Source organism: Gobio gobio (assembly GCF_949357685.1).
Source record: "Gobio gobio genome assembly, chromosome: 5".
Classification (NCBI taxonomy): Eukaryota; Metazoa; Chordata; class Actinopteri; order Cypriniformes; family Gobionidae; genus Gobio; species Gobio gobio.
In genome coordinates this window covers 35,052,717-35,066,509 of record NC_137101.1, presented here as the reverse complement: position 1 = coordinate 35,066,509, position 13,793 = coordinate 35,052,717, and the positions used below count along the sequence as shown (strand labels likewise).

Below are 13,793 nucleotides of genomic sequence, written 5' to 3'. Positions count from 1 at the left end.
CTTCTTCTACTGCAGGATGGCCAGGGTCCGGTGCCTCTGGAGGTCGCACTGATGCAGCGGGTCAATACAGCTCTGACCTGTTCCAGCATCATCCAGCTCGTGAAGTGGTTTGACCGTCCCACTCAATATATCTTGATATTAGAATGGCAAGATCCTTGCCAAGATCTTTCCACTTTCTGTGCAAAGAACGTCCGTTTGGTCGAGAGCCTGGCGAAGAAGGTGCTGGTGCAGTTGCTCAGCGCTCTCAAACACTGCGAGAGCCGTGGAGTCCTGCACCAGGACTTTAAGCCGGACAACCTGCTCATCTGCACGGCAACGCTCAACATCAAACTGCTGGACTTTGGCTGCGGAGACCTCCTGAAGGACTCTGCCTACACCGAGTTTGCAGGTTGGTAATGCCACAGTGCGAAGGAAGAATCTCACTTCCGCGATGCTCCGCGGATGATTTTGGACATACATGGATTACCAAAACAGGGACTTGAAAGTGTGAAAGAAAGACATTTCACACAAGTTATTTTCTGTTCCTCTTCTTGGGTCTCTCAGGCACTTACGCCCCTCCTGAGTGGTATCATTACAGGCAGTATCATGCAGGATCAACTACTGTTTGGTCAGTGGGGATGACTCTGTACAACATCCTGTGCGGTTGTTACCCATTCAGAACTGGAAAAGTCACCTTTAAGACCAGACTGCTCTTTACTAGACACCTGTCTCTAGGCAAGAGACCACAAAGTGGAGAGAAAAATCATGCCAAATCAGGTGTTATTCTGTCTAACTGAGACAAGTGTGTTCTATGTAACAGAGTGCCGCAACTTGATTAGATGGTGTCTTAGTGCAGAGGCGGAAGACCACCCTAGCCTTCAAGACATTGAACAGCATCCCTGGTTAAAGTCAACAGGTGGCCAATGAGACGACACTTATCTGACTGACTTATAGTTCTTTAGACAGTTAAACGTCATGCTTTGGCTTTTATTGTAAGGATAAATCTAGATTCATGATTTTTTATTTATTTATGTAGGGTGACCAGGAACAGCGGAAACTGGTTCCTGCGGACACCTGCAGTGAGGAGTGCATGGTAGGGGGTATGTGACCACCATGGATGGACAACCAGGTTTATTTCATTTCAGCTGAAACCAGAGCCTCAATGGGTCTAGACGACCAAGATGACCATCAGGAATGTCCAAACCTTCATCAACAGCTGTCTCGGAAGAATTCTCCGGATCCGATGGTCCGACACCATCAGCAACACCAACCTTTGGGAAAGGTCTCACCAACTCCCTGCTGAGGAAGAAATCGGGAAAAGAAGATGGGGCTGGATAGGACACTCTCTTCGTAAACCAACATCAACAGGCAGGCGTTGGAATCTCCAAGGAAAGCGGAGTAGATGCCGTCCAAGAAACACCTGGCGATGTGACCCAGAGGCCAACATGACCCAGATGGGCTACACCTAGAATCAGCTGGAAAGAATGGCCAAAGACAGAGGAATCTGGAGATCTGTGGTTGCCAGCCTATTCCCTGGCAAGGTTGACAGGCATAGGTAAGTACCCAAGAAATGAAGATAGACGACCATTCAATAGCTGCTGCAACTCTCATATTCTGTCAATTCTCATCCACTGCATATACGACAAGATGTATTTTTATACCTAATGAAATATGTTTGTCTGATTTGTACCATTTCAAATTGTGTTTCATGTCCCCTTGTAAGGTCATGGAGAAGAGGGGCAGCCTTGCGTCTGACAGGCTGACACGGGTGGCCACTCCATCCCTCCAGCCTTGGCGTCTTGCGGGACTGGCTGGCCTTAGTTGCGTCAGGCGCCTTGGCTTGAGGCGGTAGTTTTAGCATCTTGCGGAACTTCTCGCCTAGGGATGTGTATTGTAAATAGTTCAAGTTAGTTTGGTTAGTTGAGTACCGCACCATCCACTTATAATTTTAATAATGGAATTACCCAGGACAATGACACAAAACAGCTATTAACCTAATAAATACATATAGATCAATTTGTGTGATGATTTGTGATCTGTACACTGAACATCAGCTAGAGGCACACTGATCCACATTCAGTCAACGTTATACATATATAAAACAAGTATGCAGCCTCCGATCTCCATGCACTATGAACTGAGTGAAATCAAAGTTCATCTTCATATTTTAATTATTTGTTTAATGACATGCTTTTACATGCTAGGCACAATGAATGAAGATCAGTCTCACCAATATCAATACGGCTACTGATGTCTTTATATATATAAAAAAAAAGAATTCTCTCTAAATTTTTGTGGAATGACAGCGATCATGTGCGTTTGGTGTTTATTCTAAAATCTAAAGCTCCAATAATGCTCACAAATCTGTATTTTATAACAGTAAAACCTCTTTTCAATGTAGTCGCAATGTTATATATTCATATTTATCAATATAAAAACTGGAAAAATAACGTTGATCCCACTTCATTGATAGTGTAGGCTTATGTTGAAAAGTATTCTTGTACAAACAGACAATAATGAATATGTCTCTGAAACATTTATGTATTGACAAATTGCGTACAGGTCCAGATTTACTAAACAGGGCAAATTAGTGTAAGAGCGCAATTCCAAAAAAGTGCTGATGGGAGTGGAAAGTTCTGTGCGTGATCTACTGATGACATGCAACTGAAGGAACACATACACAACTGGATTAAATCCATAATGACCAGCACAATTTACCAGTTAGCGTCTGGTTTAATGACGTGTTCCAGGCAACCCGTATCCCGTGATTTTACAACCCTCTACCCGTGAAAATGCACTGGAACGGGAGTCAAACCCGTGACTTCCCATCCATGAACTCATACTAGATCGATGTATTCCCAGTTACACGCTCTAACGTCACATAGCCCGTAAAACAACAATGGCAGCCCCTGCGGATACGCTGTTTATGAAAGTCGTAAACGGTTATTTATCTAACGTTATTTATCCGCAAGCAGCTTCTCTTGCCTTATGCGCCATTTTTTCTCCTCCGTTTCCCTTTTGGCAATAGAAATGATTATAAATGAGCATAAGCCCCGTACGGCCCGCCATGCTTTGTTTACATCTAGCTACCACAATTCCTTGCGCTCAGGCAGTTTGGCGTGACTTTGCATGAAAAACCTGCCTGGAACGCAGCATAAGACTTGCTTTTTTTGGCTGTAAATAATGACGCAAATACGAGTAAATTGATACTCTCCTCCCATAAATTTTGCGTCTGCAAGGAAAACTCCTACAAATGCATATGCAATAACTTCAACCGCAAAATAACTAGTTTTTTAACGCCAAAAGAGGATTTGTGCTGGCACAAGCTGTTAATAAATCTGGCCCTTAATTGTGTCAGTACTTAAGTTCCTCCTTTTCCTCTGTTTGTTATCCAGTCACATCTATGTTCAGTGTGTGTTGCTCCAACCTGTTTTGTGGAATGTCATTATTAAACTTGGGTGTTGGAATTTTATTCATCTTCTTCGTCTGTTTACCTGCAACCAACCATCATGCTTATTCGGTATGCTGTTTTTGCACTTGAAATGTTGTAATGTGTAGTGAATTGACCTTGAACTGAAAGGCACTGAATAAGCAATCCTAAAATTACCTGTGAGGGTGACTGGGGTGTGTACTGTAAATACTGCCAGAATAAAAAAGAACGTGTCAGAGACACATGAGCAGAAGCAGCAGTCAGGACACGGACCAAAGCATAAGTATGAAGTTTAACACAGCTTTGAGTTTTTTTGGAACCATACTTCTCAACATAGAAGGTAAATCTTAAAATCTATAAAATTAAGTGTAGATTTTAATAATGTTTAAATTGTTTAATAATGGCAATTCAAATGCCAGTGATTACTGTTTCTAAGGACCTTTGTAACACACTGATACCTGAAATGGCTATTACTGCAAACAAGTGATCGTAAATATCTTTGATTTAAAGGTTTATGTTTAAATACGTGAAATTAGAAATTAGACTTGGTAAATGTAAGATTTTTTTAATGGATGTTTAATGCATATTAACTCATTCAGTACTGTTTAAACAGTATCTCAGGGTGCACATCATGAAGTTTATTGAGTAAATGTTCAGAGTAAGAACTGAAATCTAGACAAAGGATTGTTCTAAAATATGGAAAACCGTGATAACGAATTATTAGTGTCCAAACATTCAACTATTATACTTTTATTTTACTATTATAAGTATAAAAATAGTAATTATTTGATCTTGTAACACTATTTTAATAATAAAATATTTCATAAATAAAGGTTTAAAAGGGTTTTTTGCTGTGATACCTTAGAAGAACCATTTTTGGTTCCCCAAAAACCTTTTAGTGAACAGTTTTTAAAATAACAATTTATTTTACATTTTCTTAACATGAAGAACTTTTTAATAATCTAAATAACCTTTTCCATCATAAAGAACCTTTTTTGCAATGGAAAGTTTCCATGAACATTAAATGATAAATGCCAATAAAGAACCTTTTTATTTTAAGAGTGTATGATTGCTGAATGGTATATGTCAAATCTATGAAATATGATACTATTAAAGCATAATAGTGTTCAAGTACATCACTAGTGTAAATAAAAAAATCCTGAATGTGGCTGTAAGACCTGTTTCACTCCAGCACATGTAAGCAGCAAGTGTATAGTTGTCAGGATTTTTTGGTTCTTTGTGTTTGTTTATGTTCTTGTCCAATTGACCTAGTTTTTAAGGGTACATTTACACGACAACAACGTACTGAAAACGGAAAAGTTTTAAAATGATCCCAGTTCACACCAATCCATGAAAACGACTAAAAACTCAGTAGTATTATGCATGCCAGGCCAGCAGTTAGCAATGTCACTTAATGTCACTAAATATTGATATAAACTGTTATTCTGAAGAATGAATTGTGCTTTTTTATGTCAGTTCAAAGTGACAGTGTCTGCCAAGATTGCAGATACGTTTTTGAAATCCCATATATAGGCTTCCACTTGCTGATTGGGTAGACATGTTGATTACTGATTGCTGACTGCTGGTTGGAATGTCACGATGATTGGATAGATCATTTGAACGTGTTACTCCCGAACTTTTTCATTTTGAAACCCGTTTTCAGGCCCCCAAAACGTTGTTGTCGTGTAAATGAACGGCAAAAAGTTGAAAACTTTTTAGTTGAAAACAGTGATTCAGTTTTACCTGTTGTTCATTAGTTCCCTTAATTGGTTGTGTGTATACAGTATACTCCCTGTTGTGTTCAGTTCTGTGTCCGGTCTCTTTCAAAAAAACCTGAGTTCCTGAGTTTTGAGACTGTTTGTGTGATGTACTTCGTTGTGCGCTTTGTACAGCCAGCCATTCTGTGACAATAGTGTAGGGTGTACTTACATTAAAATTTTTCAACTAAACATCGAAATAAATCTAATTAATAAACTAAATTAACCATTTAAACTAAATTACTGATCTAATAATTGATCTAAAGCCCACACTGTCACTGTATGGTAATTTAAATGAACTGATGACATCAGCGTTTTTTCCAGAATGGCTATACAGCTGAATAAAATTATGCTGCATTATTTTCCTGTTTAACACTGTAAAGCTGCTTTGAAACAATCTACATTGTTAAAAGCGCTATATAAATAAAGTTGACTTGACTTGACTAAAAGGAGTACAGTATGGACACCATTCACACAAGCATAGTGATACTGTACATAGCAGGAACGGAGTTATTTAATTACAAAAAATTACTGAAAGAAAAAACATTTGTAAAACCTACTCCAATAATATTTGTTTTATTTACAACTTCGAAAAAAAATTTTTTTTTTACATTGTTGAAGTGTAGTAGCTTCACTGAGGCTATTTTGCCGTACACAGTGAAAATACACCACAATTCAACACAATCTTCTACAATATAGGCTTTTATGGATCAGCATAAAATACTTTCAAACTACTCACACTGTTTGGAAAAAAAAAAAAAGTTAAAACCTCATTAGTAAATTATTTATCATTTGGATATCAATTTCATTCCATAAATTTGATTGAATCAAGTTGTAGCTCTTAATGGCCAACCATTTTATAATTTATGCCGATCATTAAAACAAATACTCAATGTAGCAACCAAGAAATCATTGTATTTTCTTTATAGAGATGTCAGTGTCACAGTTACACTGCTACTTCACACGATGTGAAACAGGCCTAATTTAGCTCAGAAGACTGACAGGTTAAATTACTATTTTCATGACAAGACAATTAAATCATTTAACAACTGTAAAGTGTAGTTAAGGGCCAAGCACTGTATCCGTTCATTTTCTTATTATTATTAGGGGTCAAGCACCGAATTTTATTATTAAAGATTGTTTCCTTGAGTCTCTTGTGCCATGTGTATTGTAAAGCCACACCGTAACCTGACGACAACCTGGCTATAATCCCTAAACCCTATAATTCACATGAAAGTATTATCTTGATTCATGCCAACAGTATGGGCCAACACTTATGTAATAGGTTACAGAGTAAGGTTACAGGCTACACAAACCAGTTTATCAGCTCTGTACGTATTCATCTAATTGTTCGGTCTGTTTTCCAGGTTCTCTCAGCCAGTTAGATGGTACGTTGTCATACTCTTAATGACCATACAACTATTGTTCTACATATCTTGTGTGTGGTATATAATTTTAAGGGGGAATTCCCACGTTTTCTTTCCTCTCGCCAGTATGTGGTCACGCCCCCCTCAACAACAAGATTGTTGGAGGGGAGGGTGCAACAGCAGGATCTTGGCCATGGCAAGTCAGCATTCAAAGCGTCAAATTTCATTTCTGTGGCGGGAGTCTAATCAATAAAGACTGGGTCTTGTCTGCAGCTCACTGCTTCCAAGAGTATGAAGTTTAAAGCTTAAATACAACTCAAGACAGTATTATAAACTAATGACAGGTGAATTAAAATGTTCCTTATGCACAGCTCCAAGGGTACCATTGAGATCTACCTGGGACGCCAAAGCCAATCAGGCTCAAATCCTTATGAGGAATTCAGGACAGCCAGTCAAGTCTTCAACCACCCTTACTATGACGGTCCTAGTCATGACAATGACATAGCACTGGTCCAGCTCTCTTCTTCTGTGACTTTCTCTGACTATATTAAGCCAGTCTGTCTGGCGGCTGCTAGTAGTGTATTCAGTGCAGGTACAGAGAGCTGGGTGACTGGCTGGGGAACACTACAAGCTGGAGGTGAGTGAATATTTGCTTGCAAAACAACAATACTGTAAAGCTCAAGAATTTACAGTAAATGGCCATTAAAAGCCACAAAAAATGATCCTCTGATCTATGTCACAGGCCAGACTCCTGATGTACTCCAGGAGGTGATGATACCAATTGTGAACCACAGTGACTGTGATTATGCTTATGGAGGGGGCATCACAAGCAATATGATCTGTGCTGGACTGTTAAATGAGGGAGGAAAAGATTCATGTCAGGTAGGACATCAGTCATTCATTTGAACCTTTTTTAATTTACAATTTACAAAACAATAATTTTTAGTTTTTTAATCACCTGCACACTTTATGTTACCACTATCAATCACGGAGTAAAACACTAGCCTAATGGGCAATTAAATCTAACCCAATGACCCTATCCCAAATTTTTAAACTCAAAATTTGCCACTCCCATACCCAAAACTGGTCCATTCACAGGAATATTTTTAAAACAGTCCAATTCTGTGAGACAACCTTGCAATATTTTTTTTACCAGGGTATGCTGGGTGACACGTTGTGTCAAAAATGCACCTGCATGTTGGATGGGTTTATAACTTCAACTTTATTCATTTATATAGCACATTTTACTGCAATTCCAATTGCCCAAAGTGCTTCACAATATCAGAGAGACATACGCAATATATATCAAACCAATTAATACAAATGAATTTAAAACAAATAAAGAATAAAATAGAATACATAAGGCGAGACAAATAAAGATCAAATGAAATATAATAGAATAAATGTATCAAGAAACTATCTCTAAACATGGTCTATTCTCAACAAACGTTAAATTAAAAAGATACGTTTTAACTGAGACTTGAAACCTTCTAAAGTTGAAGCCTTCCGAATCTGCAATGGTAGGCTGTTCCACAGTTTTGGGGCGATGACCATGAAAGCTCTATTGCCCCTAGTTTTTTTTGAGGAGCGGGGAACTGCCAGTAAAAGTTTACCTGATCTCAAAGACCTGACTGGAGTATGGTCCTTTAAGAGGTTGTTAATATAACTTGGGGCGATGTTGTGAAAAGCTTTAAAGACCATCAATAGAATTTTAAAATCAATTCTATACTGGACTGGAAGCCAGTGAAGAGTAGATAATACTGGAGTTATGTGTTCTCTAATTTTTGTCCCTGTTAAAAATCTAGCTGCCGCATTCTGCACTAATTGCAGACGAGATAGATTGTGTTTACTTATCCCAACATACAGAGAGTTGCAATAGTCCAGTCTTGAGGTGATAAATGCATGTACTATGACCTGTAGGTCTTTAGTATTAAGAAAAGGTTCCAGCCTAGAGATCAGTCTAAGTTGATAAAAACTACTCTTTACTACAGACTTAATCTGGTTGTCAAAGCGGAGAGAAGAGTCAATGATAACACCCAGATTCCTAACAGTTTTTTTACAGGTATATCTAACGGGGCAATAGCACTAGACATAGCTTCCTTAAGATGCGATGGACCAAAGATAATTATCGCAGATTTTTTTTCCTTTTAACTGAAGAAAATTTTGCGATAACCAGATTTTGACTTCTTCCAGGCAAAGTACTAAAGGCTTTAGTGAATTCAAATTTCCAACTTTAAAAGGTGAGTTTAATTGAGTGTCGTCGGCATACATGTGATAAGAGATGTCATGACGACGGCAAATTGAGCCAAGAGGGCTCATGTACAAAGAAAATAAGATGGGCCCCAAAATAGAACCCTGAGGAAGACCATATTTTAAAAATGCTGGCGAAGAGGAGTTATTTGCAAAATTCACCAACAAAATTATTTCATGAAAATATGACTTAAACCATTTTAAAGCAGTCCCCTAAATACCTACTTCATTCTCCAAACGTTTCAAAAGAATCAAATGATCTAACGTGTCGAAGGCAGCACTGAGATCCAGCTTGGCTTTCTCAGTTGGGGACACTAAATTTTTCAACTAAATATCTGTATTTATCCACTGGAGGCAAGTTGAAGACCCAAGTGCAGTTCTTTATTTTAATCAAAACATGAAACCAGGACAGGACAGGACAGGACAGGACAGGACAGGACAGGACAGGACAGGACAGGACAGGACAGGACAGGACAGGACAGGACAGGACAGGACAGGACTTACAACGGGTTACAACGACAATTACAGACAAGGACACATGGCAAACATGAGGGCTAAATACACACAGACTAATGACAAGACAAGTGACACCTGTGAACAGTGATGAGACAATGAACCAATGACATGACACAACACATGAGGGCATGGGAATCACATGACAATGAAACATGACAAAACCAGGAAGTGCATGACAAGACTGTGAACATGACACACTAAAACATAACCAAGAACACGATAAACTAAACACATGAACAATGAACATGAACCGTCACCAAAACACCCTGTGACAATATCCAAATAAATCTAATTATTAAACTAAATTAACCATATAAACTAAATTACTGATCTAATTACTGATCTAAAGCCCACCCTGTCACTGTATGATAATTGAAAAAAAATTATGACATAACCGTTTTCTCCAGAATGACGGCTGAATAAAATTATGCTGCATTATTTTCCTGTTTAACACTGTAAAGCTGCTTTGAAACAATCTGCATTGTTAAAAGCGCTATACAAATAAAGTTGACTGACTGACTGACATAATTAAAGCAACCCCCAACCCAGCATCGACTGACATTAGTAGATCATTTACTACCTTAACCAACGCAGTCTCTGTACTGTGGCCAGCTCTAAAACCAGATTGGAAGTTATCTAAAATATAATTTTCAATTAAAAAAGGAGTAATTTGAGAAAACACGGCTTTTTCCAATACTTTTGTGAGGCATGGTAATTTGGAAATTGGGCGATAATTATTCAGCTCTGTAGAGTTACAACCAGATTTTTTGAGTAAAGGTGAGACCACTGCTTGCTTAAAGGGTTAGTTCACCCAAAAATGAAAATTCTGTCATTAATTACTCACCCTCACGTCGTTCGAGACCCGTAAGACCTCCGTTCATATTCGGAACACAAATGAAGATATTTTTGTTGAAAGCTGATGGCTGAGAAAGGCCTCCATTGGCATTCAGTACACTTATACTCCCAAGACGGATAAAAGGCACTCAAAACATCGTTACAAAGTCCATCTCACCACAGTGGCTCTACAATAATCTTACGATGCGACGACAATAGTTTTTGTGCGCAAAAAAAATCAAAATAACACCTTTTTCCAACTTGTTACTGCCTTCCGTGTGTGCCTCCACGACGCATGCGCGAGAATATGACGCAGATCCGGCGTTCGGACAGATGACCCAGAAGTGATTTGTTTACAATCAGAGGAAGACGCGCGTATCTCAGCTGTTGGATTCTACATTGATCGTGCTTTAGGTCTCGGCGTAGTGCTCAAAATGGGGTTAAAGTGTGCATTTCATGGAATCCCGAGCCCCGGCGCTACGTCTCGCGCATGCGTCGTGGAGGCACACGCGGAAGGCAATAACAAGCTGGATAAAGGTGTTATTTTGATTTTTTTTTGCGCACAAAAACTATTGTCGTCGCATCGTAAGATTATTGTAGAGTCACTGTGGTGAGATGGACTTTGTAACGATGTTTTGAGTGCCTTTTATCCGTCTTGGGAGTATAAGTGTACTGAATGCCAATGGAGGCCTTTCTCAGCCATCAGCTTTCAACAAAAATATCTTCATTTGTGTTCCGAATATGAACGGAGGTCTTACGGGTCTCGAACGACGTGAGGGTGAGTAATTAATGACAGAATTTTCATTTTTGGGTGAACTAACCCTTTAAGACAGGGAGGCACCACTGCATTTCTCAGGGAGCTGTTTACAATAGATAGAATACCAGGACCCAAAATAACAAAAAAATATAAATAAATAAAAATGAGGAGGGACAGGATCTAGGGGAGGATATGATAGTTTAGTGTGTCTAATAATATCCTCCAGAGCTGGAAGAGAGACTGGGTCAAAATGATCAAATGTACAAGAATTTGGGGTGAAAACTGCTAGAACACAACATGATGGAGTGATAATAATCGTGTTCGCTCTAGACAGAGTGTTAGCTGCTCAGTTGCTTACTCTCATGACGCATAGCAACACAGCTAAAAGTTTCCTAATATATTTGACCATTTATGGAAAGTAGCTAGTCTATATTTACCTGTTGATGCCTTCATAAGCACCCGTAAAACACAGAAGGTGTGTTTGCAAAATATGCTGTATTTTTGTAATTCCGCTAGGTGGCACTAATGTCGTATAAATGAAACCCTTTACCTTTAAACTGTACAGCGCATCAGCTGAGGACACACCCTACAATCTATGGGACACACATCTAAATCAGAGACGACAAATAAGAAACACCATGGCAGGTGTCAATTTAAATGTATGCCTGAAGTATTTTCTTTATTAAGAATTAAAATTAAGTATAATATAATAAATATTAGTTGCATATTATAAATAAAATATAAGTAAAATATCACTGGAATAAATGTAAGTATAATACAAAAATAAAAGTATTATTTAAAAAAATAAGTTGAAATAATGTAAAATTATGACTTTAACAAAGACTACGATTAAAAGCCTCTGATAATGACAGGTCTGCTTACAGTAGGTCTGTCTTTAACAGTTAACAGCTTTCGTTAAAAATACATTTCCTTTTGGAGAAAATAAAATATATATATATACTGTATATATAATACAATGTGGCCATGATTTAAATAAAACAAGGGAATTAGTAGATCTAGTAGATTTTGCTTATCTCAAATAAGCCTAATAATAATCAGTTCTTAATAGTTGTTCACTGTATATTTGTTCATCAATGCAGGGAGACTCTGGAGGTCCAATGGTCAGTAGGAACGGCTCCCTGTGGATTCAGTCCGGCATTGTGAGTTTTGGTATAGGATGTGCTGAGCCCAACTATCCCGGTGTGTACGCCAGAGTTTCTCGGTACCAGGACTGGATCAACTCTTACATGGGCAGCAACCCACCTGGATTTGTCGAATTCAACTCCAATGGATTTAGAAGTTCACTCAACCTCTTTTTATTCTCCATTTCGCTTACATTCTCCTTTATTCCTTTAATATGCTCACCTTTCTTCGTTGAGATTGTTTGAATGACAGTTCAGGGTTCTTTGATTATGAGGACAAGTGCTGTACAGGTTTTCATAAATATGTGAAAAAAGTAGGTCAATTATTATATCAACATGTCCTCCAACCAATACGCCTATATAGGTCATTTGTCACATCCCTGAAATATGACCTATAGGAGCTTTACTAAAGTTGCGCCCCTATCGACAACTGGACACTTTCATTTTAATTCATGAATGCGACCCATAGGAGCTTTTACTAAAGGTGTGCCCCTATCGACAACAGGATACTTTCATTTTAATGCTTTGTTTCTTTTTATTTGCGTTTTTATTTCGGGTATTGCGTAGCTCAATTAATAGAACATGGCAAAATACAACATCATGTGATCATGCAATCGTGGTTTTGATCCCAGGGAACACGTGCTCATAAAGTGTATATACACTATAAATCACTGGGTAGGTTTAGCGGTGGGGTGGGTGTAGTTGTTAATAAAATATGACAAATGGTGATAAAAAGTCCACACATTGGGCATGATTTTAAAAACGTAAATAAAGGTTGTAATAAGGTGCTTGGAAAAACGACATATAGTGTCAGGGTTTTTTTTGGAGGACAGTCTGATTATATTGTCATTTATTCTTTATCTTTTTAAAAAAAAAAAAGTACTATTCTTGGAAAGCTACTCTTATTATTGCGTTTTTTCATTAAAATATTGCACACTAAAGTTCAGCAAGCTTTTGCCCTCAGAATGTTTGCATAATGAGGGTGGAATTTATATTTGGCCTAAATGTGAGCTATAAATGATGCTTGCAACTATAATGCATAGCTGATTATTGTCCTCACTTTGGGTTAGAACTGTTATTTTGAGCGACTACGGGATTTTTATTGACTTGTTGTATTTCAAATGCACTGCAGCCACTTAAGGGTTATGTTTAGTTCTGTTAGTTAATTGTTTTGATTTGGTTCTGTTCTGTTCCTGTTTCCTGCCATTTGTATGTTGAACTAGTTTCCTAGTGTGTGTTTGTTAGTCACAAAGTTAATTTAGTTGTTCATTTAGTTTCCTCGTTTGCCTCTGTGAATTTAAACACTGTGTTCTATCTGTTCTTTGTTCTGTGTCGTCAATGTTAACTAGGTTGTGTTTCACTGATTATTGTTCCTGTTATCTCCTGTGTGTCCCTGGTTTGATTTATATTAAAGAGCCCCTATTATTTTTTAAATGAAAGGTTTCAGAGTCAATTATATCAAACTGTGCATGTATATTTATTGTACTTACCCTGCAACAATGTGAAAAAAGAGGGTAACAAGCACCACTTTAAATTACAGAAATAAATCTGAATGCAATGAAGATGCTTGATTATGCTGTAGGCATCATAAAATCTTCCCCTTTTCCACAGTAACTTTCTCCAGAAAGTGTAGAATTTAAAGGTCCTGTTCTTCGTGATCCCATTTTTCAAACTTTAGTTAGTGTGTAATGTTGCTGTTAGAGCATTTATAATACCTGTAAAATTATAAAGCTCAAAGTTCAATGCCAAGCGAGATATTTT

General features: G+C 38.0%; 1 protein-coding gene across 2 annotated transcripts; it reads left to right on the top strand.

The window, feature by feature from the left end:
• Positions 1-3,624: 3,624 nt before the first annotated feature.
• On the top strand, positions 3,625-13,588 carry LOC307126234 (trypsin-2-like). 2 transcript variants are annotated; one of them, XM_079816666.1, is made up of 6 exons: positions 3,625-3,749; positions 6,534-6,554; positions 6,660-6,822; positions 6,905-7,170; positions 7,276-7,415; positions 11,991-13,588. In XM_079816666.1, the coding sequence occupies exons 1-6, from the start codon at positions 3,653-3,655 to the stop codon at positions 12,276-12,278; spliced, it is 975 nt and encodes a 324-aa protein (XP_079672792.1). In that variant the 5' UTR covers positions 3,625-3,652; the 3' UTR covers positions 12,279-13,588. The 2 variants fall into 2 exon arrangements, with proteins under 2 accessions (XP_079672792.1, XP_079672793.1); XM_079816667.1 differs by having other exon boundaries at positions 6,660-6,729; positions 11,991-13,468.
• The last annotated feature ends 205 nt before the right edge of the window (positions 13,589-13,793 follow it).

Excerpts from the sequence above, each read along its gene's own strand:
- LOC307126234 (XM_079816666.1), top strand. The coding sequence starts at position 3,653 with ATGAGCAGAAGCAGCAGTCAGGACACGGACCAAAGCATAAGTATGAAG. Across the intron at positions 6,555-6,659 it reads TTCTCTCAGCCAGTTAGATG|TATGTGGTCACGCCCCCCTC; the intron begins GTACGTTGTCAT and ends TCCTCTCGCCAG. Across the intron at positions 6,823-6,904 it reads GCAGCTCACTGCTTCCAAGA|CTCCAAGGGTACCATTGAGA; the intron begins GTATGAAGTTTA and ends CCTTATGCACAG.